The sequence below is a fragment of the Didymella exigua genome, assembly GCF_010094145.1.
Source record: "Didymella exigua CBS 183.55 unplaced genomic scaffold M421scaffold_8, whole genome shotgun sequence".
Classification (NCBI taxonomy): Eukaryota; Fungi; Ascomycota; class Dothideomycetes; order Pleosporales; family Didymellaceae; genus Didymella; species Didymella exigua.
In genome coordinates this window covers 924,003-951,910 of record NW_022984782.1, presented here as the reverse complement: position 1 = coordinate 951,910, position 27,908 = coordinate 924,003, and the positions used below count along the sequence as shown (strand labels likewise).

General features: G+C 56.5%; 12 protein-coding genes across 12 annotated transcripts; 6 read left to right on the top strand and 6 right to left on the bottom strand.

The window, feature by feature from the left end:
* Positions 1 to 75: 75 nt before the first annotated feature.
* On the bottom strand, positions 76 to 2,647 carry M421DRAFT_418882 (MFS general substrate transporter). The gene is made up of 4 exons (XM_033591930.1): positions 2,128 to 2,647; positions 1,914 to 2,076; positions 813 to 1,856; positions 76 to 765 (listed from the first exon to the last, which is right to left on the bottom strand). Exons 1-4 carry the CDS (start codon positions 2,303 to 2,305, stop codon positions 396 to 398), a joined length of 1,755 nt encoding a protein of 584 aa, XP_033450831.1. The 5' UTR covers positions 2,306 to 2,647; the 3' UTR covers positions 76 to 395.
* Positions 2,648 to 5,212: 2,565 nt separating this feature from the next.
* Positions 5,213 to 5,947, top strand: M421DRAFT_3620 (uncharacterized protein; the record flags this gene model as incomplete). Its single annotated transcript, XM_033589686.1, has 1 exon — positions 5,213 to 5,947. The coding sequence occupies one exon, from the start codon at positions 5,213 to 5,215 to the stop codon at positions 5,945 to 5,947; it is 735 nt and encodes a 244-aa protein (XP_033450830.1).
* A 433-nt stretch (positions 5,948 to 6,380) lies between these two features.
* M421DRAFT_377119 (uncharacterized protein) lies at positions 6,381 to 8,199 on the bottom strand. The gene is made up of 4 exons (XM_033589820.1): positions 7,687 to 8,199; positions 7,454 to 7,594; positions 7,162 to 7,393; positions 6,381 to 7,111 (listed from the first exon to the last, which is right to left on the bottom strand). Exons 1-4 carry the CDS (start codon positions 7,837 to 7,839, stop codon positions 6,471 to 6,473), a joined length of 1,167 nt encoding a protein of 388 aa, XP_033450829.1. The 5' UTR covers positions 7,840 to 8,199; the 3' UTR covers positions 6,381 to 6,470.
* A 1,993-nt stretch (positions 8,200 to 10,192) lies between these two features.
* M421DRAFT_58246 (pisatin demethylase) lies at positions 10,193 to 11,997 on the top strand (the record flags this gene model as incomplete). The annotated part of the gene is made up of 6 exons (XM_033595578.1): positions 10,193 to 10,486; positions 10,539 to 10,554; positions 10,607 to 10,962; positions 11,019 to 11,258; positions 11,311 to 11,832; positions 11,881 to 11,997. 6 exons carry the CDS (start codon positions 10,193 to 10,195, stop codon positions 11,995 to 11,997), a joined length of 1,545 nt encoding a protein of 514 aa, XP_033450828.1.
* M421DRAFT_418878 (uncharacterized protein) lies at positions 11,745 to 12,833 on the bottom strand. The gene has a single exon (XM_033591929.1). It carries the CDS (start codon positions 12,652 to 12,654, stop codon positions 12,136 to 12,138), a length of 519 nt encoding a protein of 172 aa, XP_033450827.1. The 5' UTR covers positions 12,655 to 12,833; the 3' UTR covers positions 11,745 to 12,135.
* Positions 12,834 to 12,852: 19 nt separating this feature from the next.
* M421DRAFT_377029 (uncharacterized protein) lies at positions 12,853 to 13,798 on the top strand. The gene has a single exon (XM_033589818.1). It carries the CDS (start codon positions 13,010 to 13,012, stop codon positions 13,736 to 13,738), a length of 729 nt encoding a protein of 242 aa, XP_033450826.1. The 5' UTR covers positions 12,853 to 13,009; the 3' UTR covers positions 13,739 to 13,798.
* Positions 13,799 to 14,471: 673 nt separating this feature from the next.
* On the top strand, positions 14,472 to 15,500 carry M421DRAFT_45816 (uncharacterized protein; the record flags this gene model as incomplete). Its single annotated transcript, XM_033594681.1, has 1 exon — positions 14,472 to 15,500. A coding segment is annotated over one exon (1,029 nt), but the record flags the coding sequence as incomplete, so codon positions are not given.
* Positions 15,501 to 15,722: 222 nt separating this feature from the next.
* On the bottom strand, positions 15,723 to 16,066 carry M421DRAFT_376964 (uncharacterized protein). Its single transcript, XM_033589817.1, has one exon. It carries the CDS (start codon positions 15,969 to 15,971, stop codon positions 15,762 to 15,764), a length of 210 nt encoding a protein of 69 aa, XP_033450824.1. The 5' UTR covers positions 15,972 to 16,066; the 3' UTR covers positions 15,723 to 15,761.
* Positions 16,067 to 16,160: 94 nt separating this feature from the next.
* Positions 16,161 to 21,586, bottom strand: M421DRAFT_3614 (uncharacterized protein; the record flags this gene model as incomplete). The annotated part of the gene is made up of 3 exons (XM_033589680.1): positions 16,161 to 17,113; positions 17,162 to 18,583; positions 18,634 to 21,586. The coding sequence occupies 3 exons, from the start codon at positions 21,584 to 21,586 to the stop codon at positions 16,161 to 16,163; spliced, it is 5,328 nt and encodes a 1,775-aa protein (XP_033450823.1).
* Positions 21,587 to 22,276: 690 nt separating this feature from the next.
* On the top strand, positions 22,277 to 24,474 carry M421DRAFT_418873 (IMP dehydrogenase). Its single transcript, XM_033591928.1, has 3 exons — positions 22,277 to 22,577; positions 22,693 to 23,001; positions 23,185 to 24,474. Exons 1-3 carry the CDS (start codon positions 22,391 to 22,393, stop codon positions 24,324 to 24,326), a joined length of 1,638 nt encoding a protein of 545 aa, XP_033450822.1. The 5' UTR covers positions 22,277 to 22,390; the 3' UTR covers positions 24,327 to 24,474.
* Positions 24,475 to 24,601: 127 nt separating this feature from the next.
* M421DRAFT_418872 (uncharacterized protein) lies at positions 24,602 to 26,111 on the top strand. The gene is made up of 2 exons (XM_033591927.1): positions 24,602 to 24,898; positions 24,944 to 26,111. Exons 1-2 carry the CDS (start codon positions 24,825 to 24,827, stop codon positions 26,001 to 26,003), a joined length of 1,134 nt encoding a protein of 377 aa, XP_033450821.1. The 5' UTR covers positions 24,602 to 24,824; the 3' UTR covers positions 26,004 to 26,111.
* Positions 26,112 to 26,317: 206 nt separating this feature from the next.
* M421DRAFT_44520 (uncharacterized protein) lies at positions 26,318 to 27,157 on the bottom strand (the record flags this gene model as incomplete). Its single annotated transcript, XM_033594659.1, has 1 exon — positions 26,318 to 27,157. A coding segment is annotated over one exon (840 nt), but the record flags the coding sequence as incomplete, so codon positions are not given.
* Positions 27,158 to 27,908: the final 751 nt, after the last annotated feature.

Genomic DNA, 27,908 nt, shown 5'->3' with positions numbered 1-27,908 from the left:
GACCGATGCACTGTACCGCGTTGCCACTGCGATCTCCTCGTACAGACATACCGAGCTTTCGGAAGATTCGAATGATCCAATATAGACGTCCTTTTTTGATCTCGTTTGTACTGTCTAGGCCTATGTGAGACGACATGGTGCGATAGATACAGTCTGCTGTGTCATTATATTCAAGAGATGTCGATCAAAATGTCGAAAAGTATAAGCTCACCTGCTGTTGAGAAGATCAAGAAATTCCAAAGTTGCTGAAGACCACAAACACGTAGCTGTGCAACCCGGAATGCATAATTGCAAATTGGAAATGCCCGCCCCAGTAGTTCGTTAGTTGCGAAACATGTAAACTTCATGCTCTGACGGCTGGTATGTTTTCCATCCCTGTTCCCTTTCGCCGTCGACTACATCGTGCGACCCCTCCTCTCTTCATCACCGCTCGTTCCATTGTCATTCGCTGTGAGGGCGCCGTAGTCCTGCACGCCAACGCTGACGCTAGGCATAAGTCTTTCTCTTGCCTCTTCAGCCTCCTCTTCAATGTTCTCTCTCATGATCTTATGGCTTCTCCTGAACACGAATGACACGAGTGCAATGCCAACAAGCAGGGCCATACCGAGCAAGATGACGTTGATAGGCACAGGATCATTCCTGAACACCTTGTGTGTTGCAGCGTCGAGGGCAGATTGAGAGAAATTGAGAACGCCGGCGAGGCAGATGATCAATCCGTAAACTTTTCCAAAAGTGGCAAACCCGAAGACTTTGGCGGAGTAGTCACTATAGCTTTGTCAGCAGCTTCTGGCGACCAAGTTTCAGTTACTCACGAGACTGCAGTGTAGTAAAGCGGTCTGTACAAAACAAACAGAACGATGCTGCCGTACGCAGCCCAAGTCTCCGGTATGATTCCCAAAACACCGATCGTAGTGGCGATCGCAACTAGAAGCGATAGAGTAAATGTAGTACTAGTATTATCCAGGATGAGTCCAATGAAGGGTATTGAGATTATACCGCCAACAGGCAGCGCGACGTCGAAAAAGTTGTTGATCTCCACGGCTTTCGAGTAGTCGTGAAAGATATACGTATACTGCGAGCGAATGGTAGCGACAAAGTAGTTGATCCTTGTCATCTGCAACACAGTGAACAATGTGATTAGGATGAACCAAGGGGTCCTGATCTGCTCTGATGCCGTACGTCCGTGGAGAGCTCCCCAAACGCCAGACTTGTTCCGCTTCTTCTCTTCTTCCTTGGCCTGATTGGCGCCGTCTTTGGTGCCCAATAAAGCGGTGATCTCACTGGCGATACTGTCTCGGTGTATGCGGCGAGCGTTTTGCAAGCTCTGGACTGTGGCCTGGTCCTCAATCTCGTCATCCGAGTCGTGTACGCTATTCCCATCTTCGACCTCGGTCACTAACTCGCCGACGGTCTTGTACGAGGTTGCAGGCATGAAGAAAATCTGCACTGCCAAAATATATGCTGGGACGATGAGATATCCGAGGAAGAACTTCTTTGGCGTGAACGCGCCATCTGTAGCCTGGTAGGCGAGACGGTAGAACAAAAATATGGCACTTGATGTGTCGAATGCGCCTGTGAGAAGAGCCAGGATCAGGCCGGAGTACTGCGGGAAGGTGTTGCTGAGCTGAAAGGAGGAGATGAAAACGAATGGCCCTCCCAATGCCAGAAACAAATATCCAGGGATGTACGCATCAAAGGGGAGCTCTGCTGCGAATGCGAATAGCAGAGCACCGACGGTGATCGAGATTGCCCCGATTATGCCAGACACGCGAGGCCCATAGCAGTCCAAAATAGTGCCAACGGGCAGAGCGACGACATTCGTGGATACTGCGGCGACGGTGAACATAAGATTGAGTCTGCCATTAGGCGTGGTTAGCGGGGATCGCGCCTTCCCAATCTTTCTCTCAACGTACCTCAATTCTTGCTCGTAGCAAACATACACATTATCTTTGCGCTCTTGCTTTGAACATTTGTCTCTGTACACGCCTTCGGCTAGCAATACCGGTTTGATCGCTGCGTATCCAAAGACCACGCCTGCGGCGAGAAGGCAGTAGATGCAGGCAAGACATACCTGCACTGCACGGTAATCAGCCGGCTCCTCGCGTCACACAGATTGCTTATACATACGACATCTCTTCCACTTTGGGACCTCGAATGCGCCAACCGGCTGCACCTCACCCGCAGCTTCGGTCCACGCTCCAACTGGGTTGAACGACATCTTACGGTTGCGCGAAGATTCGCGACTGCCAGGCGCACTCCATGGCTGGTACTCCTCCATCGTCGTGAGGCGCTCCGAGAGAGACATGTTGGGCGGCTTGACTCCTCGTTCTCTGCAGGCTCAGGGTACGATTTGCTACTTCTGAGCAGCTGAAGATGCAAGCGCACTTGGATGCTGCACTGACACCCTCGCCTTGCGCGCGTGCTCAGAAATTGCCTAGGAAGCTGTTCGGTAGGTAGTAACAGCCGGATGACGGCGCCGTCACGAAGCTTTACCGGTAGAAGCGGGATTGACGTGCAGCACCTCGCTTTATGGATGTAACGACACTGCAACAGCTGGACTGGGGAAAAAAAGAAGCTGGGTGGCTCCGAGGAAAACTGTTCAGCGTCCTAAATACGCAATGAAGCCTGCGTACAGCGAAGAGCGGACATGCAGGGTTTTGTGCCTTTAGGCATCTTCCCGCATGAGGCGCAGAGATCTGGGTACGCATGATCACATGCATCACACCTCATCCACATCTTCCACCTTACTCCGTAGTACAACGCTTGAGGCGGCTGACCATCCTTGTGAGCTCATCGTCTACGTTTTCTACGTCTTCTGCCCATTGACAAGACTTCAAGCCGACTTCAAGGTCCGTTATCATCGTGTTGATATCTGGTCACTGATTGGCGCATGTAGCTCCCCCGCTTGACCAATAATTGCGCGAATCAGCCGCGGAAGATGCACCTGCATCGATGCGTCGGCCCATGACGAATTTTCCACGGCCAAGGGTCCACAGGTTCGCTGGATCGCAGCATCGTCAAGTACATCGGAGTGAACTTGCAATCCTTTCATGCGACATGGTTGGAAAATTTCTTCGTGGTCCCGCCTAGACAACGGCTACTGCAGGAAGTGCGGCGGATAAATGCTCGCAGGATTGTGGGCAGGCCGACAGGTGCAAGCTTTTGCTCGATCACATCGAGTAAGCATTGAGATGGGCGATGGCCGTGGATCTGTGCACTTGCACGTTACTCTTGTTACTCTATTGCAATTATGACATTAAAGGCACGACGTGCCGAAGGGTGTCCTGGGCTCTGAACTTTACTCCCTTGGGATCCCCAACTCGACTTCACACCTCTGTCTATCAATTCTACTCTGACGAGACGAAGGTCACTGTTCAGATGTGAGCAGTCAGATCGAATTGTTGCTTGACGAACTCACACAGTAACTTCGGCTTCATTTTATTGACGAAGCGTCTACTCTCTCTTTGCACGTTGCAATCGGCTCTCGTCAGATTCTCGCGGGCTCAGAGCCGAGATGAAGTACTACCCAGTCCTGCTCCAATTTCGCACGATGAACAATCGCAACCCCTCTGATAGGCGAAGCTGCCGTGATGGCCGAATAAGCTCTTCAAGTTTGATTTGGACGTGCGCTTAATCTTGATCAGCGACCCGTGGTCCGGACCTTCGTCCTTGCAAGATCAGGCTCTTTGACTCTCAGAGAAACGAATGCCGACCACTGGCATATCCACGACTGTGAACTATATCGGAGAGTAAGCATATACTGAGCTGCATCGCTCAACGAATTCCAGAAGCAATCGTCACAAGGTTGTACGATACCCGAAGGCGATGCTGATCCAGAGACTCCGGCTTGGATAACGAGGACCTAGCGCGCGGAGATCTTGACGACACCATTCATCTTTTCATTTCCGTCGTTGTCATTTCGGCGATGGTCGGTCAAAGAGGTTGATTTTCATCGCCATTCTTGCAGGGCCGACCTGTCGCCTTGCTATCTTTCCTGACGGCCATCTGTCCTGGCCTGGTCGCTACCTGCGACTGGTCTCAGGCGAGTGTGCAACGTTGACTTCAATCCTCCAGCACGGGGTAAACACTATTAAGTCAATCAGTCTTATAGCACGACAATGGCTGACACCTTGGCCCTGCCACAGCTATATCTTCTTTGGCACTGACAGAGCCAATGAATTGCCACACCCGCAAGACATCATAGTCTCCCGCCATCCAACGACGCCATCACTACTACACCGACCTCATTGTCCCCGACACTAGCTCTGGAGTCTGCACTTTCACCTCCCACGGGGGCGACAGCAGTATCGCGACGGCCTGTTACTGCATCGAATTCAGAATGAGGCGTCGCGAAACAGAACTGCAATGTCAGCAGAGTTCAACCGCGGTCGCTGCGATGAGCGCCCTCCCAGTCGCCGCGACCAGCTTTTTGTAACTTTGTACGCGCGCATCACGCTGTAGCATTCCGCCAAGCTCCAGAATATCGACTCAATCTCGTGTTGCTCGTGTTGTCCAGACGATGGTGCGGGAAGAGCGTCACACCTAGGCCGAACTCAATTTCCCGCCACCTCGTTTTCGAAGTGCCCGCAACCATGTGTCGAAGAAAGCACGATTACATGCTACCGCTGGGAAAAGGAATGACAGTCTTGCAGGAGCTGCCGGACGCAACATTGGTCGTTCTCACGCTGCGCCACGCCGCCCCATTTCCCCGACGATCGGCACTGCTCCGACGATGGCGAACCCCTCAATTGGGCTTAGACTGACACTATACGATTTTCTAATAATAACATTCCCGTATGCAGATGAATTTTCACCGCATTGATGCTTGCAGGGAATGCTTTCAACATCGTGGTACGTTGCTTACTGGGCCAGGAAATTGGGCAAGGGAAACCTCCGACCCCGCATCCGGCGCCGCTACCATTACCAACCTCCTGAAACTGGAAGCAGACATACCACAGCCGAACAATGACATCGTCAGACTTTTGGGTGGAGAGGGAGAGGCGGGTAATTATAGTTACCCAAGCGGTACGAGCGCCTAGCGTCTGAAACCACCAATTAGGCATAAATTGCCTCTCGGACACGGGGTAGGGCTGAGATCGAGTTGCGTATAAAGGTAAGACCACACGCCCACTCAGATCCTTCATCATCAGCAAAAGCAAATATCCTGCAACCAATACAACTCCTCGGTTTTCACTACAGACACTCGTTCAACATGCAGTACACTCTCTTCACTCTATTGGCGGCGGCCGCATCTCTTGCCTCAGCGCAGAGCTCCTCTTCCGTCGGCCAGGTCATCCCCATCGGCGGAAACTGTGTCCCCAACGGCACACCCTGTGCTATGGGCGCCAGCTGCTATGCTACGAACTCGATGCTCCAAACTGTTTGCGGTAACTTCCAGGCCTCCTGCACCAGCAACCAGCAATGCGCTTTCAACACATGCAACGGGGGTCTCTGCAACGGCTTCCTTGCTTCTTCCTCCGCCTCCTCGGCAATGCCTACCATGACATCCGCATCGTCCAGCACAGGAGGCTTCCAGCCCCGCCCCTCATCCACCGTCACAGCTGCTGCTGGCACTCTTCCGCTCGGCGCCGAGTGCAATGCTTCCGCAGCTCAGAGCCAGTGTGGTGCCGGTGTCCAGTGCTATGCCAGCAACTCCGGTCTGATCCCCAGCTGCGGCAACTTCAATGCTGCTTGCACCAGCAACTCGCAGTGTGCGTTCAACACCTGCAACGGAGGTCTCTGCAACGGCTTCCTCGCTTCCAGCGCAGGCAACGGTACCGCCACTGCTTCCCGCTCCATGACTGCCTCTCACAGCGCCACCGGTACCGGTTCCATGGCCGCTTCTCGCACTAGCAGCATGGCTGAGTTCACCGGCGCTGCGACTGTTGCTACTATGGTCCCCGAGATCATGGCCGTCATGCTGGGTGTTGCCGCTTGGGCGTTGTAGATGCATAGAGCTCGATCCGAGATTGAGCGAGGTGGTGCTGGGAATACCTTGATTTATAGATTTCATCGTGGTCTGCCCAAGCGACTATAATAATGATGTTCGTAGAAATAACAAACGTAGTAATGATAAGTCAAACTTTGAACGGAACTTCCCACAGGCTTTGGTCGCTCGCTGTCGGTGATGTAGTGATATGCAGGGACTTATCTATACGTGCGTACACCCAAGTTTAAGTTCAGCTAGCCTGCTTGAAAAGTGCTATGCGGGTGAACTTGACGTTGCAAAATTTGGCATTGAAGTTGGAAGGGGAGTAAGAATGAGATCATTGCCAAATGTGGGCCTATAAGAATAATATACCAAAGCGTGTTGCCTAACAATAGCGAGGGTGCTCCGCTCAATACAACCGTTCATGCCCGAACTACAATACTCAACACTGGACGCTTTGAATCCTCAACAACCGTAAATTTTTGCCTCCGTGCAGCACATCGACACCAATGCATGAGAGTAGCCTCCGACTTCGACATCCTCAAACGATGAACTTTTCTCCAAGGTTCTCTTCTACCTCAACCGTGGTCGTGACCCTGATGTCGTTTTTCCTGGAGCATGCCGGGAGTGCTACTCCCATCTCGTCGTCCCTAGCCCTCTCCGGTATATTATCCTTGTGGCACTCTCTCAAGATTGTCTCCTCGCTTGCATTGTCGCTGCCCATCTTGACAGTAGTACGCAATGCACTTTCACCCTGACCAATGTATACCCGACTCTTCGCGCTGCCCCTGAGTCCATGAGTCTTCCCGAAACTCCCCTTTTTACTATGGGAGTAGTCTTTGAGCGGATGACTCCGGCCTCCACTAGCACCGCTCGAGTCACCGCGCGACCCGTAAGCGATGCGGACGTACAGCGGCCGGAGGACGGGTATGCAAGCGCAGATGATCGTGAGACAGATCTCGGAGGACGACCAGAGCAGCATGGGTGCGGTATCGTAGACGTAGTTTGCCTTGCTGGCAAGTGTGCGTAGTTCCACGGTTCGCACAACGGAGCAACAGCCTGCGAAGAAGCCGAGGGAGAGACCGCATGCGATCGTTACCTTCTCTTTACGCTTCATGTTGAGGCCCATGACCACGGGCCAGGGGAGGATGGCGAGAATAAAGTCCATGGCTGCAGACCAGGCTGGGTAGCATTAGCATGTGACATCTCAAAGTAGCATGTTGGAGACGTACCGCCCATGGACAAGCCTACGTCTGTGAAGTTGATGGGACAGTGTCCACCTGGGATAGTAGGGTTCCAGAGATACGATACTGGCTTGCATTGCAAAAACAGTAGCGCCGTTGTGATGGTGCTGAAGATCGCTGTGCTGATCATCACACTCCAGAGCAGGGCAATGTGCCACTTTCGCACGACGATGCGTAACAAAAACAACGCAATCGCGGCCTTGGACACAGCAATGCCCATCTGTAAGTATTTTTCAGCAAGTAATCTTAGGACTAGATTCATCACAAGGGCTGGACTTACTATGCAGATGCCCTGGCCGACAGCCTCCCAGAAGATGGCTTTGGAGTTGTCAAGACCAAGACGAGCAATGTCTTCGGTCGTCTTCCCAACCCCATATGAAACACCAATCGAGGTGGTGGCTATGAAAGCAATGAATACCGCCTGTGATGGTCAGTGAGCAGCGATTTTATAAGCCAGAACTAGGTGTGAGGGGCATATGAGGACAAGGGGGAAACGAGAAGTGCCTGACCCACCAGATTAATGACCATCATGTAGTCGTCCCAGCCCAAGCTCCTGATGATATAGAATCGTGTGTAGATTCGCAGCATGATGAAGACCGACGATACGCCGACTTGGAGCCACATCACGCCATTGAGGATTGGCCCATAGTCTGATGGCTTGCCCATGATGAGGACCGTTCAAGCAAATGCCCTTGACGTGACTTGAATACGAACAGTGTCCGAAAAAAGAGCTTTGCGGTGAAGTAGACGGCAAAAGAAAAGTTGTGCCAAAGAGATTGATGAAGTAGGCAGTTCTCGCAACGGAGGTGCTCCCGCCTCTATAGTGCGAGGTGAAGGATCTGGAGAAGAGGATGATGTTGGCAGTGACCGAGGGGAAGCAGAAGGCCTCGGTCGATATGTAGAGGAAGGAATTGCAACACAGGCGCCCCTTGAGTGGATCGTGACAGCACAGCAACTCCATCGTCCTCCAACAACCACCCTGTGTCTACAGCTGCTCAGCAATGCTATCAGGCTCTAAGTAGGCAGATCGTCAGCGCCTTCGTCTAGAGCGGGTAGAAGCGCCGCTATGCTCGATTCGATGTAGGAGATCACACGCAACATGCCAAGTCTTAGAAGGTGTGCTCTGTTATTGAGTAGTATTGCGATGGAGCCGCATGGCGCGATGGATCTAAACCGGAATGCATCTCCTACTAGTACGTTGGCGCCGGCGGTTCCTGCATGGCATATGAAGCTAAGCTGTTGCGTACTCAGTGTGTGATGGCGTGCATGTATGCTTGCAGACTGTATTCGTGAAAGCGAGAAGTACCTGACGGCCGATTTTTGACACAGCCTGATCCTGGCAGCCAGTGCTTGGGAGGGCCCTCAGCCCATAGTCAAGCCGGGGTTCCTAATTGCTCATGTGTTCGGTGTGTAGCTAGTTACTCATGTCATTTATTGACATGATAGGTGTGAGCTAATGTGCAGCATCTCCGTCTTCTCTGGCTCCTTTACGATGCGCGGAGGAGCGCGCATTGTTCTCCACCGGGCTGATGCCTTCGACCCTTCGCATCCAGGATGCTGGGCAGGATTAGTGGAAGCTACTGTAGAGGTATGGAGGCGTGCAAATTTTGCTCGCACGCTAGCTATTGTTCGCCGGATCGCCAGACTTGAGGACATATGTGACAAAGAAGCCCCGAACGCTGCGCCTCTTCCGTCATGTCCCTCAATACTCTCTTGCAGCAGAAGACTACTAGACGGCTTTGCTACAAGCAGAGAACCCTGCGATGTATGGAGACCTTTTACTTAAGACTTCGTAGTGCATAAATCCCATCAGTTCAAAATGGTATGGAGGTTTCACGACAGTGCGTACCGGTAGCCAATCACTTGTGTGACGCGAACGGTGGCGGCTGCGCGGCAGCGGCTCGCTCGTTCCCCGACACCAGGCCGGAATTGTGGATCCAAGGCCGGTATCCGTCGCTTTGTGAAGTGGCCGCAGTAGCTCGAGTTGGCCTGCATCTCCATGTTTACGACGCTGCCGTATTGCTTGGCCAAACTGCCGGTACATTGACTGCGCGCAAGTGCTCAGGGTCGCGGCAAGGCTGAGGCAGAATGCCCACCACGAATGTCGGATTGTAAAATTGACAACCAAAGGTGTGAATAAGTTGGTGAAGGAGGTGCAGGTGTCATGCCGGGAAAAGCGCTCTTTTCCGTGGACGCGTGCAAACGAGCTACAGGAGCTTCCTATCTCAACCCCCCCCCCGTGCCTTTCCTTCCCACATCAACGTTTTCAACAGTGTCACCACCATCTTTGAGATCACGAAAGCGAACAATTGCTCACCGCACAACGCCCTGCAGATGCTGTGGTACCACACTACGCGCGTGGCAAACGTCGCTGTGCGCCCACGTTGACCGCTGCGTGCACACATGAAAAAGGACCTGAGCGGATCTTCAGCCGTAACCCGGACGCTAGCGCCCTCCCCCGAGACGGTCAGGCCAACACGAGCAGAACAAGATGGGGCAGATGGAAAGCACACTTGTTGCCGCCAAGCTATCCCATTGAATGGTGCAAGTCAAGAGTCTAGCGTTTAAAAGCATTGGACTGATATTCCACTCAGAAGTTGCAGCGCCGTGGGACTGACCAAAAGTCCACATACGATCTCCACTCCAATCCTCGCTCCTGTCAGCACCAATTGACATCATGTCGAGAGAGGGTCGTCGTGAACAGCTGGTCCGAGAAAGCGAAAGGGTGACCCTTGGTCTGTGATGCGTTCAAAACGAAGCTATGATAGTCCTTCCATCCTACGACATAACTCGGCTTAGACTGATCTAGTCCCGCGGCGACTGAGCTATTGCGGCCATGGCTCCCAAACCCTGGCACTTCATACGGTTCCCTACAGTAGGATCGATCTGCAAGGGGCCCAACTGCTGTGATGTCCCCCGCGATCGGTTATGAATTATACAGGTCGAATCCGCTCCTCGACGGTCCCTCGATCATCCCTCGATCATCTCTGCCTTTACGTTGTACGTTGCACACACAAGCATGGTGGTCCCCTCGCTAGTGCTCACCGTCTTTGCCCTTGGAGCCATTGCACTGGTATTCCAGTATGTTGTTGCGTACCTGAATTCACCTCTGAAGAGTATCCCTGGCCCGTTCCTGGCGAAGTTCTCAAACATCTGGCGCTTGTACAACCACTACGGACAGACGCACATCGAGACGCAGAAAGAGCTGCACAAGAAGTACGGTGACGTGGTTCGTCTCGGTCCGAATACCGTCAGTGTTGCAGATGCAAGCCTGCTCAAAACGATATACTCAACCCGCGGCACGTTCCTAAAGGTAGGTAGCGGCACTGAACCTAGACTATGGCAGCCTACTGACCGTGCTCCAGAGCGACTATTACTCTGGTGATGACCCCCGTTGACCACGTCGACTAGCCCGCTCGCTAACAGGTCGTAGTCAACGATGCTCTCCAAGGCGGCCATCTCATCCAGAACCTCTTCAGCACCCGCAGCAATGAGTATCATTCTAGAGGAATCAAACCAATCCAGAAGCTGTACAGCTTCCAGAGCGCCCTGCAGTTGGAGCCACTCATGAACGCAGACCTGCATGTCTTTGGCAGGGAGCTCGAGCGGCGATTCATGGACGGTGACAACCGCGGCAAGGCGTGTGACATGGCTGCGTGGATCTCGTACTTTGCGTGGGACTTTCTCGGCGACATGACTTGGAGCAAGCGCATGGGCTTCATGGAGCAGGGCAAAGATGTCGGCGGCATGTTGCAGACGGCTGAGAATGTGATGCGCTACTTTTCCGTTGTAGGTCGAGTTGATACGCTACGCATTGCCATACAAATCATTGACTGTCTCTCAAGGTCGGACAGATGCCGTCCCTCGACAAGCTGCTGGGCAAGAACTTGCATCTCACGCGGTTCTACAAGTTCGACGACTTCGCCGTCGCCGCCGGCTATGCAGTCGAGCAGTTCATGGAGCGCATGGCCAACCTCTCGCAGTACAAAGACAAGAGGGATTTCGTCAACGGCTTCCTCGCCGCAAAGGAAGAACATGCCACCACCGTCACCGATAATGAAGTCATCGGATACATGATCCTCAACGTCCGTCATCCGCCCCCCTTGCTCTGTCATCGACACGACTAACCACGTCCAGATCCTCGGCGGCGCAGACACGCTCGCCATCTGCACAAAAGCGACCTTCTACCACCTCCTCAAGACCCCAGCCGCAAAGGAGAAGCTGGTGACCGAGCTGCGAAGCGCAGACCTGGCGCACCCAGCGCCCTACCAGGCCCTCGAGAAGCTACCCTACCTCGACGCCTGCATCAAAGAAGGGCTGCGCATGCACCCAGTCATCGGGCACATGGTGGAGCGTGTGGTGCCAGCCACGGGGCTCACGCTCGCCGACGGCACTGTGCTGCCGCCCGGGACCATCGTCGGCGCGAACCCGTGGGTGGTGCACACTGACACGCGCATCTTCGGCGACGACGCGGACGCGTTCCGGCCCGAGCGCTGGCTACGCGGTGCGGACGAGAGTGAAGCGGGGTTCGCGGCGCGGCTGAAGAGGATAAAGGAGGCGGACATGGCGTTTGGAGGCGGGAATCGTGCGTGTCTGGGCAGGCCGCTGGCGCTGGTCGAGTTGTACAAGGTGGTGAGCTTTGTGTTTGCGAAGTATGATGTAAGTCTTCACTCTTGCTCGAGGCTGCGGACGTGCTGACGAGAGTAGATTGAGCTCGAGGATCCGGCCAAGGAGTGGGATCTGCATAAGCAGTGGTTTGTGTGGCCGCACGACGTCAAGGTTATAATGAGCCCGGTCGAGGAGAAAGAAGAGGTGGCGGTGTAGGGCGTGAGGCGAGCGAGGCGAGGCGGCGGCGCCGCGGTGGTGAAGGTGCAGCTTGCATGAGCAGCATGCATGTCAGTGTGAAGAATGATTTGCGCCTCTTCTGCCATGGCCGGTGCTGTGCTATGCCGTGACGATGCATCACCCCTCAAACTCCGCCCTGCCGCCAACATCCCCCTCGTTGGCCACCCCATAGGCATCCTCGAAGCTCGCAATCTGCACACCCCACGCATCCCCATCCACGCCTTGCATCCCCTCCCAGCGAAACGCCAAGACAGCACCGTCCTTCAGCCCCGCAGCCTTGGGACAATCGGTTCCCTCACCCGTCTTCGCCTTCGCCCTCGCCCTCCCCTTTCCCTTGCCCGCCTCCTCTTCAATCACAACCTCCTCGTCCAGCTCGGCGTCCTCCCACTCGGCGAGCGCGAAGCCGGCGCCAGGGTCCAGCGGGTCGAGCGGCCGGCCGAGCTGGATGTCTGCCGCCGAGTCGGGGAGGGGTATTGCGGGCCCGTCTTCGGAGGCCTGCAGACCGGTTTCGGCGAGCGCCGTGTAGAGTTGGGCCTTTATGGTCGAGAAGGTTGATAGAGGGTCTGTGTGTAGTAGGACGGTGGTGCGGTGGGATTTTAGGCGGAGCGTCCATGTGCTGGGGGTTGGCTGGGCCATTGTGGTGGTGTGCAGGTTTGTAGTGTGCAGGTTTGAAGTGTGCAGGTTTGAAGTGTGCAGGTTTGAAGTGTGCAGGTTTGAAGTGTGCAGGTCTGCAGTGTGCAGGCTTTTGGTGGATGCAGCTTACTGCAGGGGTGGGTGCAGCTTGGGGGTTCGAGGATGGGGCGTGGGTAATGATCTATGTGCAGGTTTGGTAGAGCTCTGGTGTTGGAAAGTGGCGGGCGGAGAGAACGCGGTCGCGTCGCGTGAACTTATCTCCGCTTTACCGCACCCCCTCCACACCCTCAGACCTTCACACCACACCCTCGGACCTTGACACCACACCCTCGGACCTTTACACCGCGCACCCGCCACAATGGCAAGCCTCACTCCCTCCAATCCCGCCACAATCACAGCCGAGGACCTGCCCCCACGGCCCCCGCGCCCTTCGCAGCCTCTCACCAACGCGCCCCGCCTCGGCATGCCCTTTGACCGCCGTCTGCTCCTCACGACCTTCACCTCCTTTGTCTGCGGCTTCACGCTGGGCAGCGCGTCGGCGGGCTCCATGGCGGCGCTGCGATTCCGCGCCGAAAACGCACACCGACTGCCAGTGTCGCAGCCCGGGTGGTATCTGTACCACAAGAGCAAGAACTACTACAAGACCAAGGAAGGCGTGCTGGAGGGGCTGCGCAAAGGGTGCAAGGTCGCGGCGTGGAGCACCGTCTTCTTCGTCGTCGAGGAGAGTCTGGATGTCTTCCGTGGCACGTGGAAGGCGGGCAGGACCGTGGATGGCATGGAGGGCGTCGACGAGCTGAGTCTGAAGAGGATCGACAGGGGCGTCGCCGGGAGCAGGGATTTCCTATCAAGTGCGCTGGCGGGGATGGTTACCGGCGGCGTGTGGAGCGCGTGGCATCAGTTCCCTGTCAGCTTTGCGGCGAGGACGATCAGGCTGGGGCTCGTTGTCGGCCTGGGGTACGGGTTGGGTCAAGACGCGCTCGTGTGGGCCAAGGCCAGGTATGGGAGCGGCGAGGACGGGGAGAGCTGGATCTACAAGGGCGCGAAGAATAGGCTCAAGGCTGATGAGGAAGATGGGGAGAAGGCATAGCTGGATTGGATTGCTGGATTGCTGGATTGCCAAACTACGGTGCGATTACCGCGAGTCCATACGCCACGGTGGAAACGCCACAGCATGCTCGACCGCCCTCGATGCTCCAGTACCGTCCACTCACTCCACGCACTCCACGCACTCCACGCATTCCAACGCATTCCAACGCACTCCAACACACTCCAACACATTCCAACACACTCCAATACACTCCACGCACTCCAACGCATGGCTGTGCTTCCTTAAAAACGCCCCGGCATGCTCCTCCGTCGCCGGCCCAAATACCCACAATCTCTCCAAACCCCCACATGTCAAGAGCTGCTCTCCCTGCAGTGGGAGGAGCGTCTCGGGCTTGTCCAGGTCGGCGGCTGCGAATTCGGCACCCGCAGTCTGCACGTTTGGGGCTGACGGGGAGCGCGGAGCTTGGGGTCGGATGCCTAGGACGATCCAATCTCGGGAGTCTGTGCGCCTGCATGACACCCGCACAAGCATTGCGACGCAGCAATCAAGCTTCGTAAGCTCAGCGCCTAATGCAGCAAGGTCGTCGTGGGTGACGAGGCGGGCGTCGTCATCGTCGGGATACCGATAAGACAGACGGTCCTCCGTCCTCCACTGCCCATTGACTCCCCATCGCAACGGGCGGTCAAGTCGACATCGCCACCGCAGCCCTCAGCTCGTCCCGTCTCCCGGCAAGACGCCAGACGGCCCGACGCCAGACAGCCCGACACCCACGATGCGGCTCCCGCTCGAGCTGCTGCTCCTCTGCGCGGGCGCCCTGTCCGCGCCGCTCGCCCCGCGCGCCGCCTCGTTCGCGCACCTCGCGGGCCTGACGACCAACACGCGCGACCTGTCGACGACCGACTCGCGCTCCCCGCAGAAATACTTCCACGAATCCATCCTGCACCCGCACTATGACGGCCGCTTCGCCACCACCGTGCTGCCGCGCGACACGCGCCTGCTGCACATGCGCCTGCTGCTGCGCTCGTACACGCTCGCCATGGCCCGCGCGCGTGTGTCTACCTGGCTCATGCACGGCAGCCTGCTGGGCTGGTGGTGGAACGGCGGCGTGTTTCCGTGGGACAGCGATCTGGACTTTAGCGTCGAGGAGCGCGGGATGAGGGAGTTGGGGCTGTGGTGGAACATGACGGTGCACGCGTTCAGTGCGGCCGAGCTGGGCGTCGATTCGGGGCTTGCAGATGGGTCCGGCTTCCGGGGGGGTGCTGAGAGCACGGGCGAGAGGCGGGGCGGCGCGGGCGGCATGGACTGGCGGGGCAGAGCGGGCGGCATGGACTGGATGCGTGAGCCCGCGGGGCTTCAGGCGGGGACGTGGGCAAAGGTGGTGGCCGAGGGGAAGCGGTATCTTCTCGAGGTGAACCCGCACTTCACCGACACATCAACGCGCGACAAGCACAACCGCATCGACGCACGCTGGATCGACACATCAACAGGCCTCTTCATCGACATCACAACCGTACACCCCGTTCCGTCACCGCTGCCCGACGCCGCGCGCCGCTCCCACAAATTCGTCCTCAAAGAGCCCGCCGCCCACACCACCCACCAGGACCAGACGCACATGTACACCAAGGACACGCACCTGTACGCCACGGCGTCGCTGTTCCCCCTGCGCGAGTCCAGCTTCGAAGGCACGCCCATATCCGTGCCGTACGCGTACGAGCAGCTGCTGCTGGAAGAGTACGGGCCGCGCGCGCTGACGGAGACGTGGTTCGACGGCTACCGCTTCGACGCGGCGACGAAGGCGTGGGGCGTCGACACGCGCACGGGCGAGAGCGCTGCGGCGCAGGGCGCGAAGGGCGCGAAGAAGCCGAAGTGGCAACCTGTGGATGACGGGGACAGGACGCAGATGGACAATCTGGGGGAGGCCGTGTACACGCCCAAGGCGGGGAGTGCGGGGGATGTGCACGTGGTACCTGGCGGAGCGTCGTGAAGTGCTTTCTTTTTACTGGCGATGTGAAATATGGATACCCCAACCCAAGTCAGCGCGTACGCCCAAGAGTCCATCTATCTAATGATCATCAGACATGTGCACACCCACACACACACACCCACCCACACACATACATCCACCCACACACCCACACACCCACACACCCACACACATACACACACATACACCCACACCCACCCACACACCCACACACCCACACACATACACATACACACACACACACACACACACACACACACACACACACACACACACACCCACACACATACACCCACACACCCACACACACAGCACTCCTCGCGACCCGGATGCAGACGCTCAAAGCGGCATAATCTCATGATTCATCTCTACCAAACCCACAACGTGCTCCCAAACACCCTCGTCCAGCCATGCCAACAAAAACAATGGTATCCTATCCTAACCTCGCACTCCATGGCCACCCCGCCTCAGAAGGCTCTACTCATCGCGGTAGAACTTCTTGAAAATCAAATGCAAGAACAGATTAACATTAACCCTGACAGCCCCATTGCCGCTGCCATCGCGTCCCTCACCAAACAGGTTCATGAACTGGTGGTTATCAAACTGCGCCTGCAGCAGCCCGTCGAGGGGCACCTCTGCAAACGCGCCGGGGATCATCATGCTGCCCTGCGAGCCCTGGATCTCAAAGATGCCCGTCTGGTTGCTCGACACGGTGAGCTCGAGGCGGTCCCACGCGCTCTCCGCGTACCCGGACCACGACACCAGGATGCCCTTTTGCGCCAGGTTGCGCGCCGAGTACTTGAACGATCCGAATCGGTAGGCGCGCCCTGTTGATTTGAGCTCGCGCATGTGGTTGTACTGCCGAGTGAAGGGGAGGAGGAATTTCTTCTTGCCCTTTTTCGATTGCAGCGTCACCATGGCTTGCTCGATGTAGTCATTGTACGACTTGAGTTGCTGCTCGAGAAAGTGCGCTTTCTCGTCGAGCGCCGCGAGCGTCGTGCGTACACCTTCCATCTCGCGCGCCCGCTCCATGCGCCGCCGATGCTTGGTGCGGATGTCCACTGCGATGGCGTTGAGCAGGTCTTGGTAGTTGTTGTGCGGCGAGATGCGGCCCGCGCGTTGGAGTTGGACCATGTTCTCCAGGCAGTACTGCTTCAGAGTCGGGTAATCGAGTTCCAGGACCGAGTTGGAGCCCATGTCCGTGGTGTAGGTGGACGCGGCTGACGACCGAACGGCGCTGTGCTTGCGGTTGCGGTCTTTCCTTTGCGCGGCGACTTCTTCACGGACGAGTGCGTCCCATCGGTCTTCGTCTTGAGGTGTAACAGGCTTGCACAGAATCTCTGTAAGATTGGCGCCAGTCTGCACGCGGATGATGTACAGTGCGTAGCGCTTCGTTTCCATGAAGAGTGACTTGAGGTGTGCATCGGGGTCTATTTTCATATTAGCATCGATCAACGTGGCGATTTGGTGCTGCCTACCTTCTTGTTCGTGGAACTTGGGGTTCAGTGTCAGGGTGATTTCGGTCGAGCTGACGTGCAACAGCTCGTTCTCGTTGTTCTTTGCGCTTCCAAGCTCGCGTACAACCTCGCGCAGAGGGTCGTCTTGAGATGGACAGAGGGTTGAGAGGTCATCGATGACCAGGTTGTGAATGGCGAAGACATCTGCAAGCTTGATATACAGTGTTGGCTTGGTCCGAGCGAAGAGGTCGTTGAACTCGTCAATCTCAAAGTATGCCTCGGCGTCACGGACATCAATCAGATTGACCCAAATGTCCTGCAGACGGTCGATGGCCTCGGTGACGTAGCTGTTGAGTGGTTGCAGGTAGAGGTCCTCACCACCAAACAGTCTTCCTGCTGCTACTTGTCCGAGCACCTTGTTGACGGCGTTGAGATTACGGCCCATGACATTGGACAGACCGCGGTCGACTACTCCCCAGTGCTGGGGCTGAGCAAGAGCAGGCTGGATATACGATCGCCACAGCCAGTGTCCTGCAACCTGAAGGAGCTGTTCCTGCGGCTCGTACGGGAACTTCTGGCGCAGCTCCTCGAACATCTGCTGGACGATGTAGCGAACGCCATACGGCATGCGGTGAAGCACTTCTTCGAGCATCGCAAAGTACTGGTCCGCGACGTCTCGAAGATCTTGGAGGTTGTGGATGAACGTAGCTCGAGTCTCCTGGTCCTTGAGCGCCATGTCACGGGTTACGTTGGGATCTCGGCGACTTCGCTGACCGGTACGGAGCTCCTCGTTGTTGATTGCCGACTTGTAGATTTGCATAGGGTCGCTCTCGAGGTCCAGCTCCTCGTTGTCAATGATGTTCTCGCGAATGACCGCGCCCAAGAGCTCCTTCAGAAATTTGCGGTCCCGCGGCGAGCGAACAAAGCTACCAAACAATCTTGTCCAGAAGAAGTTGCCACGGGTGAATTCTTGCAGAGTTGCACAGCGATCGACTTCTTCCCTGAGCGACCTTGCCATAAGCTTGAGGAGCCAGTACTCTTCTCTTCGCTTCTGAGCCAATCCGAACATGCTCATTGTCAACTGCTCGATGCGCTTAGTATCTTTCTCCTCAAGTCGCTGCTCTCGGATACGCCTGAAAAGACGCGCCAGGTATTGAGGCTGTGTCTGCAGGGTAAAAAATAGCTCTTGGTACTGCTCGAGCTTCCGGCGCGAAGTCTTGTTGAGCGCCTTGAGGTCGAAGGGATCTTTCGATGAGATATCCTTGCTGCTCAGAAGGGTGCCGACGTGGCCTCCAAAGTGCTTCTGGTGCTTGACGACCTCGTCCAGTGTGATCTTGTTCTTGACAAGCAATGCGATCTTGATGTCCAGTTGGTCGACGTATTGCTCCGCAAGCTCGTTCTGCCGAACGTGCTGAACTACGGTTTTTCGTAGGCGCTCGAATTCTGGTTCGTTATTAGTACAATTGCAAAAGGTGGGTGTCATGACCACATACCAATCTCTTCATCAAAGTCGATATCGCTGTCGTTGAGCAGATGTACAAAGTTTTTAACGGTAGACACGGGTGGGTTCTTGCCGCTTGTCAAGCTCTTGTACGCTTCTCCCTGTTGACGGCCTCGGACGAAGCTCTGGAGCTTGATGACCTTCTCCATGTTTTCACGGTAGAACTGCTGCTTCTCGGCGTGTTTGTGACGGACTAGCACACCCCGTGCAAACGCCTGAAGCTCTACGACGGCCTCTTCGTGTTCCTCAAGCTGGCCGAGCTGCATGCCGATTTCCATGCGAAGCAGCATGCCGCGGGCATCCCCTTGAAGCTGAGTGATCTCGGGCTCTTGCGCATTGAGTTGGCAGAGTATGTCGTATGTCCGCTGTCGTTGGACGAATCCTCGACTCGCCGACTGCAGATCGACGAAAGCCGGAGTTTGTGTCTGGAGAGCCTTGAGGTTAGAGAAATGCCTTTGGCGAGAAAGGAAACCACGAATGTAAGCCTGTAAAGAAAGTATGGTAGCTTCTTGTCCGCTCAACTGCGCAAGTGTGTCTGCGGTTTCGGAACGTACTCGGCCACCTCTTGCAATCGCTTGGAGATCGGTGACGTGCGGCTCTTCTGCGTATAGCGCACTCATCGTCAACCCAAACGCGACTCTCGAGGCATTGCCCCGGATCTTGGATTGGATGTCCGTGACCTGCGGCTCCTCTGCGTAGAGCGCGCTCATCATCTGCCCAAAAGCGACCCTGTAGTTGGTGCCACGGATCTTCGATTGTAGATCCGTAATTTGTGGCTCCTCAGCGTACAGCGCACTCATCAATTGTCCAAAGGAGATTCGAGCAGCATCACCGCGAATCTTGGACTGAACAGCGGACCAATCGACTGATGTGCTTACCAGTTGGTCTTGCATCTCTGCATTCTGTTTCCTAGCGAGAATGCCCCGCGCAGCCGCCTGCAAGAGGGTGACTACGTTCTCATGTTGGCGAAGGCCCTCTTGGTCAGCTCGCAGTTCTTGTCGAAGAAGAGCTGCTCGGGACACTGCTTGGAAGTCGGCAATGTAGGCCTCGTTGGCCTGCAGCTCGGCCCATTCGCGGTCGACTCGGTGTCGGAGAAGGGCTCCCCGAATCATCGCTTGGATATGTACAGTGGCTGGTTCGGTGTCCCGGGTCTCGGCGTATCGGTTGCCGACGCGAAGTCGTTCCAAAGCTCCTCGAATGGCTGCTTGGAACTGTCGTATCCCGTGATCGTGTTGCTCGATCTTCGATTTGGTGTACTGAACCTGAGCCCTGGCTTTGCGTCCACGGAACAGATTCTGGACCTTGAGCACTTGGGCTGTGTTGTCCCGCCAGAAGCCCTCCTCGCCACGTTTCCTCGATCGGACGAGGTAGCCCCTGGCCGCACTCTGGAGCGTCACTGCGAATCGTCGCATATCAAGACGATATGTTGCGATTTGTCTTGCCCAGTCACCACGGATGCGGGATTGCAGGTCTGCAATAAGATGCTCGTGGTCCCAGAGCTCTTGCATCATATCACCCAGACGCATACGGACCAACGCACCCCTCATCTGTGCCTGCAGGTCCAAGATCATGGCCTCGTTCTCGCCTAGCTCACGATCAATTCTATCGTCTTCCGACTCGACGGGCTCGGGCTCGGGCTCGGGCTCGACGTTGAAATTCGCCGACACGCCAGAGAAGTTGGGCATGCTGACGCCGGACTTGTCAAGACCCTTTTGTGTAGCTTCCAGCTCGTGATGCTCAAACTGCAGTTTACCGACCAGGTTGCCAATGCGGAAGTCGACAATGCCCTTTCGGAACAGCAGCCACGACAGGGCGTGGATACAGTAGATGACCTTGGGCACGTTTTTCTTCTCATAGAGATCAATCAGCTCGAACTGGAACAGATCCGGAAGCTCGACGTCGGCCAGGAAGTTGAAGAAATGGGCATAGTTGTTAGAGTGCCGGTACTGCAACTTGGGGTCGCGGAAGATGCGCAGTGGGTGGCCCTTGATCGCTTGCACAATCTCGGCCAATGTGACACCGTTTCGCAGAGCCTCCTCCAGTTCGACGGCGGGCGGCAGCTCTGCATCGATGATATCCTCCATCCACTCCTTGGCCTCGCCGATGTGGCAGAGATACTCGTACGCCTGCAAGAACTGGCGCTGCTGGTCCATCCAATTAGTCCGGGCCCACGAGGATTGTGTCTTCTTCCCTCGTTGCTGGTCGGTCCGCTGCAGCCTTCGCCGCCCGTGCAAGCCGACGACCTCTTGTTCTGGCGACTTGATGCTGAAGTCATCCTCGCTGCCGGAGGCTGCAAACTTGGAGAGGGTGCGCAGATGGCCCGTGGCCGACTTGTGGAGGCTCTGCAGGACCGGCTTCTCGAGGTGTGCAGAGAGCGGCCGCGCCGAGTGGTCGCGGGCCGGTGCGCGTATCGAGTCTGCGCGGGAGACGGCGATGGACAGCGGGCGCGGCTTCGAGGGCGGCGAGGCGGGCGAGGTGGGCGAGGTGGGCGAGGCGGGCCCGTCGAAGGGCCGGTAGCGGATGTTCTCGACGCTCTGCGACCGGTTGTGCGAGAAGGAGCGCGTTGGGCTGCCCGTGGGTGTGACGGGCCGCTTTTCCTTCTCGGGCGAGGGCGGCGGCGAGCTCTGGGGCGCCTGCGAGAGGGGCCGTAGCGCTTTGCGCAGGTTGGCGTACGGGTTCGCGCCGGCACTCGAGTCTTCGGAGCCACCGTAGTAGCTCTCGGTGCGAGGCTGCGACAGTACCGTGGCCTCGCTCAAGCCGCGGCGGTGGCCCAGCGCAGCGCCGAAGCCCGTCGAGGCGCTGCTCGACTGCGTGCTCGACCGGCTCGGGGCATCGTTGGAGCGTGTCGAGGAGCCGTTTGAGAGCGTCGAGGCCTGGCGGAGCGGGGACGGCGAGGCGGACGGGTGCCCCAGTTTCGTGCGCGGCGTGTACGCGTTGTAGCTCATGACGCGATCGTGCGGGGAGCAGCTGGCGGAGGACGGAGGGCGTCTAGTGGCGCAACATGTGGTGTGCAGATTGGGGGTATTATGTCGAAGAGGCCGTGGTTGAGGCCGGTATTACTACAGGGTATGTCGACTATGTCGACTATGTCGATTAAGCGGAGGCGCCTGCCGTCCAAACGAACCAGCGGTTTGCCAAACAGACTCTCACAGCGAGTCGCAAAGGTCCAGCGTCCAGGCGCTCGCACGCCCACAGCCAAAGAAGGGAATGTGGAATGTGGGGGATGGAGAGAGCAGATGTCACAGCCGAGTTGAAGCTGGGTTGCTGGTTTGGAGTCTAGCGTTGTTTATCGTGTGTGTTGTCGTTGCCAGGTCGAACCCCGGCGGTACGAAAATCACCTCCGTCCCGGCGCACCACGACCACGACTCCCACCACACTACTGTGTAAGCGCGCGCCTCTCGTGGACCTCACATCCGCCATGTGTGGCTCCAACACGAGCTGCCCTGTCTTCACTTTCACCTCACACACGTAGAATCGGGCTCTGATGAAATGTCATTCACGACGCGTTATGAATAATCACGGTAGAGCGGTACGTCACATGAGGGTGAGGGCGACGGCACGTGCGCAAAGGCGGCCGCAGCTGGCAGAACACCGAAACTTCTTCCGTCGAATTTTCCCACTTTCTCATGCTCTTGGGAAAAGTTCACTTTTTCCCGGCCAAAGTCGTAAATCCACGCACTGAGGTCTGTTTCTTCACGTCACCTCTCCAAGTACTTCTCCGTTCCTGGGAAGTCTTCTCTACCTTCAAAATGACCATCGAGAACGGCGACGCCATGACTGACACCACCACCAACGCCCTGGACTACACCAAGGCCCTCGAGGTGCTCCAGAACGAGTACCAGGAGCGCGATGGCATTGACGTGAAGACCCTCATTAACTCCAAGGAGAACGGCGGTCTGACCTACAATGACTTCCTCATGCTTCCTGGCTACATCGGTGCGTAGTCCTCGCAGCCAGCGTGACCCTAACAGCCTGCCGCCTTCTGAGTCAAGTGCGAGCAAAGGGTCGCCAGGCCCGAGCGATACAATCGGCAGTCTAACACGATCGCTAGGCTTCCCTGCCGCCGAGGTCACCCTCGACACCCCGATTACAAAGCGCATCACCCTCAAGACTCCCTTCGTCTCCTCGCCCATGGACACCGTCACCGAGCACAACATGGCCATTCACATTGCGCTGCTCGGAGGCCTTGGTGTGATCCACCACAACTGCTCTCAGGACGACCAGGCCGAGATGGTCCGCAAGGTCAAGCGTTTCGAGAACGGCTTCATCCTCGACCCCGTCGTCATCTCTCCCCAGACCACCGTCGCTGAGGCCAAGGCTCTGAAAGAGAAGTGGGGCTTTGGTGGTTTCCCAGTCACTGGTAAGCAGCTCTCGATGTTCTTGCGCACCCTTTCCATGATGCTTCAACTTCATTTATAACTTTCGTTCATCCGCAACGGTTCCGCCGTGCTGTGGAGACCATGATTATTTTTCTGATCCTGGAACTATCCTGCTCGTTCAATCTCAAATCAGAGTGTGCGCAGTCACTAACATTGACTTGCAGAGGACGGCAAGCTTCGCTCCAAGCTGATCGGTATCATCACTCCCCGTGACATCCAGTTCCACGACAAAGTCGACGACCCCGTCACTGCTGTCATGTCTACCGACCTCGTCACCGGTCCCCACGGCATCGACCTCAAGGAGGCCAACAGCATCTTGAACAAGTCGAAGAAGGGCAAGCTTCCCATTGTCGACAAGGACTTCAACCTCATTGCGCTCTTGTCGCGCTCCGATCTGATGAAGAACCTGAACTACCCCCTTGCGTCCAAGCTCCCTCACTCCAAGCAGCTCATTGCTGCCGCCGCTATCGGCACCCGACCCGAGGACAAGACCCGTCTGCAGAAGCTTGTTGACGCTGGTCTCGACATTGTCATCCTCGACTCCAGCCAGGGTAACTCCATGTACCAGGTCGAGATGATCAAGTACATCAAGGAGAAGTACCCCGGTCTCGATGTGATTGGCGGAAACGTCGTCACTCGCGAACAGGCTGCTGCGCTCATTGCTGCTGGTGCTGACGGCCTCCGAATCGGTATGGGCAGCGGAAGCGCCTGCATCACCCAAGAGGTCATGGCCGTCGGTCGTCCCCAGGCCACGTCTGTCTACAACGTCACCCAGTTCGCCAAGCGCTTTGGCGTCCCCTGCATTGCGGACGGCGGCATCCAGAACGTTGGTCACATCGTCAAGGGTCTTGCCATGGGTGCCTCTTCTGTCATGATGGGCGGTCTCCTCGCTGGTACCACCGAGTCTCCCGGTGAGTACTTTGTCAGCCGTGACGGTCAGCTCGTCAAGGCCTACCGTGGTATGGGCAGTATCGCGGCCATGGAGGACAAGAAGGCGGGAGCTGGCAACCCAGACTCCAAGGCCAGCAATGCTGGTACCGCCCGCTACTTCTCCGAGGGTGACCGCGTCCTTGTCGCTCAGGGCGTCTCTGGATCCGTCCAGGACCGTGGTTCCATCACCAAGTTCGTGCCATACCTCATGGCCGGTGTTCAGCACTCGCTCCAGGATGTCGGTATCAAGAGCTTGACCGAGATGCATGAGGCTGTTGATAGCGGCAAGCTCAGGTTTGAGCTTCGCACTGCCAGTGCTCAGGCCGAAGGCGGCGTTCACGGCCTGCACAGCTTCGACAAGAAGCTCTACTCATAGACACAGATCTGAATAGATCTACTTGCATTGTAAGGGCGTTGGGTATGGCTTGAATTTCTAGACATGCGATGACGACTGACGGGACATTTGGAGGATTAGATACGCTCAAAAGCAATGATACCACGAACCATGTTCAATACTTCTATCAATTTTGTCTCCAAAACTGTACACATGATGTGATGCTGCCGGTTCTGTGCGCGGAAGTAGGCATAGAGCTTTGACCGTTTGACTCTGATGCGCCATGTCCCTCGCGCTGGACCTCGGCATCTCCCCGCGTCTCCTCGACACAACACCGTACAATGACACGCGCATCGCTAATCACCGGCGTGGCTGACCATGTTCAGACCGAGTATACCTTCTCGAACGCTCTTGGATAATACTCGACCGGTGACTGTGCGTTCGCAACATCTACCGTGTCGGTTCTCCGCCCCGTCGACCAGGCCACATCCACGCGCCGTACTGCTCCCATTGCTTGGAACGTCGGCAACGCTGCGCAACATGTCGTCTCCAGCGGACCACCAGCCTTTGAAGAAGCCAGCGAAAGAGCCTCCAGTCCCAAGGCCAAGCTCCAGGTAAGCTCTTTCACATGCTCCTCCTCGCGTGGGCTAACCTCCCAGCGTACTTCTCATCTCCCCAACAAACCAAGTTCTCCTCCTTCACCGCGTCAAGAAGGCATCCAGCTTTGCTTCCGCGCATGTGTTCCCGGGCGGCGCATTGTCCAAAACACACGACGGCGCCATCCCCGACATCAACGACCCAGGACGACACCAGGACGGCCCAGCGTACCGGCTCGCCGCGATCCGCGAGACATTCGAAGAGTGCGGTATCCTGCTCGCCAAGAGCAAGGCCAGCGGAAAGCTATTCACAGAAGTCAGCGACGAGGAGCGCGAACAGGCTCGTCGCGCCGTGCACTCCGGCAGCATGAAGTTTACCGACTTACTCGACAAATGGGGCGTGGTCCCCGACACAGATGCCCTGATCCCGTTCACGCGCTGGGTCACGCCGCCCAACGTGCCCAAGCGCTTCTCCACGCAGATGTACATCTACTTCCTGCCGCTCAACTCGCGCTCGCCGACTAAGAAGGCCGCGGACGCAGGCACCCCACCAGGTGCTGGCGTGGAGGAGGAAGACGAGCTCGTGATCCCCAACCCCACCCACGACGGCGGCATCGAGCACACGGCCGCGCGCTTTCTGCCGCCGAATAAATGGATCGACCTCGCGCGACGTAACAGGATCATCCTCTTCCCGCCGCAATTCTTCCTCACGCTCCTCCTCTCGCCCTACCTCAGCGCGAGCGTAACCTCGCCTTCATCCCCCACCCCTTCTACTGCCGAGCTCGCGCAGGAGCGCGAGAAGCTCATGGTCTTCCTCACCAAACCGCGTTCGTACGAGGGGCAATCCGAAGTGCCGTTCAGCGAGGCGTGTATCTCTCCCATTGTCCTTGGAAAGGGCGAGTACGGCGAGAAAACGCAGGATGGCGTTGGCGGCGTGGACAAGCACACCGCGGTGCTTGCGCTGGACCGGCCGGGGCGGGAAGTAGAAGCGCAGGGCCACGGGCGCCGGGGCATCAGGGAGTGGGTTATCACCACGAAATTCAAGGGCGAGGGGCCGAGGGATGTGGATGTTAGGAGGAGGGAAGAGGTGCTTGGGACGGCGCGTGGGAAGGGGAAGCTTTGAGGCGACGGCAACACTAGCAGTATGCTACTAGCAACGAACGATGTCTATTGGAATTTAAACACAGGTGAGACGTTGCATGTGGTCCCTACATACGTGCTGGTTGAACAGAGCTATCACCCCTCCCCCTCCCTCGGCGCGACTTTCAACCATCAGCCGCTCTTCTCATTCACCCTGAACGGACACAATGCTCCAGCTCCTCGATGATTCTCCTCAAAAACTCTCAGGAACCCCTTATCCACGAGGGCCCTCGCCTCGCTATCCTGGGCCTTCGCAGTCCTGATCCGCTGCTCCATGATTTCCCTCGCAGCAATCTTTGGATCCGGCAAAAACGTCTCGGCGAACCAAATGAAGCCTCCGACGGCGGAGATGATGAGCCACGCCAGCACAGGATTGACGGGCTTGATGCGGTGCGCGCGCAGCATCTGCGGCAGCGACAGCACAATCGGGATCGCGCGCCCGAAATGGCGCAGAAAAGGCGGGAAGTGCGAGTACGCAAAGTGGTCGAACAGGGCTTCGGCAACCATGTGGCCCGCATCGGTGACGTACATGTGGTTGTTTTCGACGTCCTCGCAAAAGGCCATCAGGCCGTCGAAGTCGGCTGGAGAATTGGCCATGGTGGAGAGAGGAGCCCATGGTGCCGACGGCTGCCCGGCTCGCTCGACGAGGAAAAGGTGCGCAAACTCGCGGAGGCAGAGATGGGCGGCGATCTTCTGCTTGGGAGTGAATCCGGCCAGTCTGAGGCGCAGGCGGAAGCGGTGCATGAGTGTGGCGGAGAAGCACAGAACATATGTGTAGTCGATCGGATGTGAATAGGCATCGGGATGCTGTTTGGCGCGGTACTGATGCCGTTTGTTGATTATGGCGATGGACTCGAGAGGTTTCGGGTGACGAGGGCCGTAAAACCACCATATTGAATTGTGCAGCAAGGTCTCGTACATTCGATCGGTCGGGCTGTGTAGTACTCTGCCTCCGTCGTCACGCCAGACTACTGCGGAGCCCCACTCATTTGGGATGAAATTTGAGAAGGTGAGCGCGTACATCATGTTGTTCATGAAGGCTGAGTCGCCGGCATATTCCATGGAAAGGCGAAAGATCTTCTCATATTCTGCGTACGGGTGGGATTGTTCGATCTCTTGACGTATCCATTTGTACGGCTTGTCCGTCGCCAATGGTTGCACGATATCTTCTTTCTGCATCATCTCGCCTCGATCTTGAATTGTGGATGTTTTGATGATTCGCAATGCTCCAACATGCTGGATGCAGTGGACGAAGTACAAAGATGAAAGTTGAGGGCTGGATATTACGGTCGAGAAAGGGTCCGAGGCGGGAAGTCGCGTGCGGGAGGCACTGAAGTCCAATTCTGGTACATCTTTGACAGCATCAAATGTATGTGGTACCGCCGGCTGAGAAACTCAACTCCCCAATGTGTAGCACACGGGTTGTGATTGCGGCTTTGGACAACATTACGCGGCAACAAGTGTCGGTACATCTGACGTCGTTATGAGAGATTTCTCCTCATGTCATAGAAGTTTATAGCCATGGGTTTCGACGATGGAGCTTCCAGCCTAGCTCTATGGAGTCGAGACCTCCTTCCCTGCTGTGCAGATTCACCAACCTTTCAAAATATGCATTCATCGTACCGGTATGTCCACACTCGGACGTGAGCAACCCCCTCCTTTCTCATAGCGTATCAATAGGGGGGTATACGAGCCGTCGGAGAGTCTGAAGCCGAGTGTTGGTGCCGCCGGGGAGTTAGGCTATACATATTCGAAGCTGCTGGAGGCCGAGGAGGCTAAGGTCTCCGGGCCCGGCGCCCTGTCTTGCCGCACTCATCAGATGATCAGACACCTTCCGCATAGCTTTCCTAACTCCCAATTTTTACAATTTCTTTGGAGGTATCGAGTC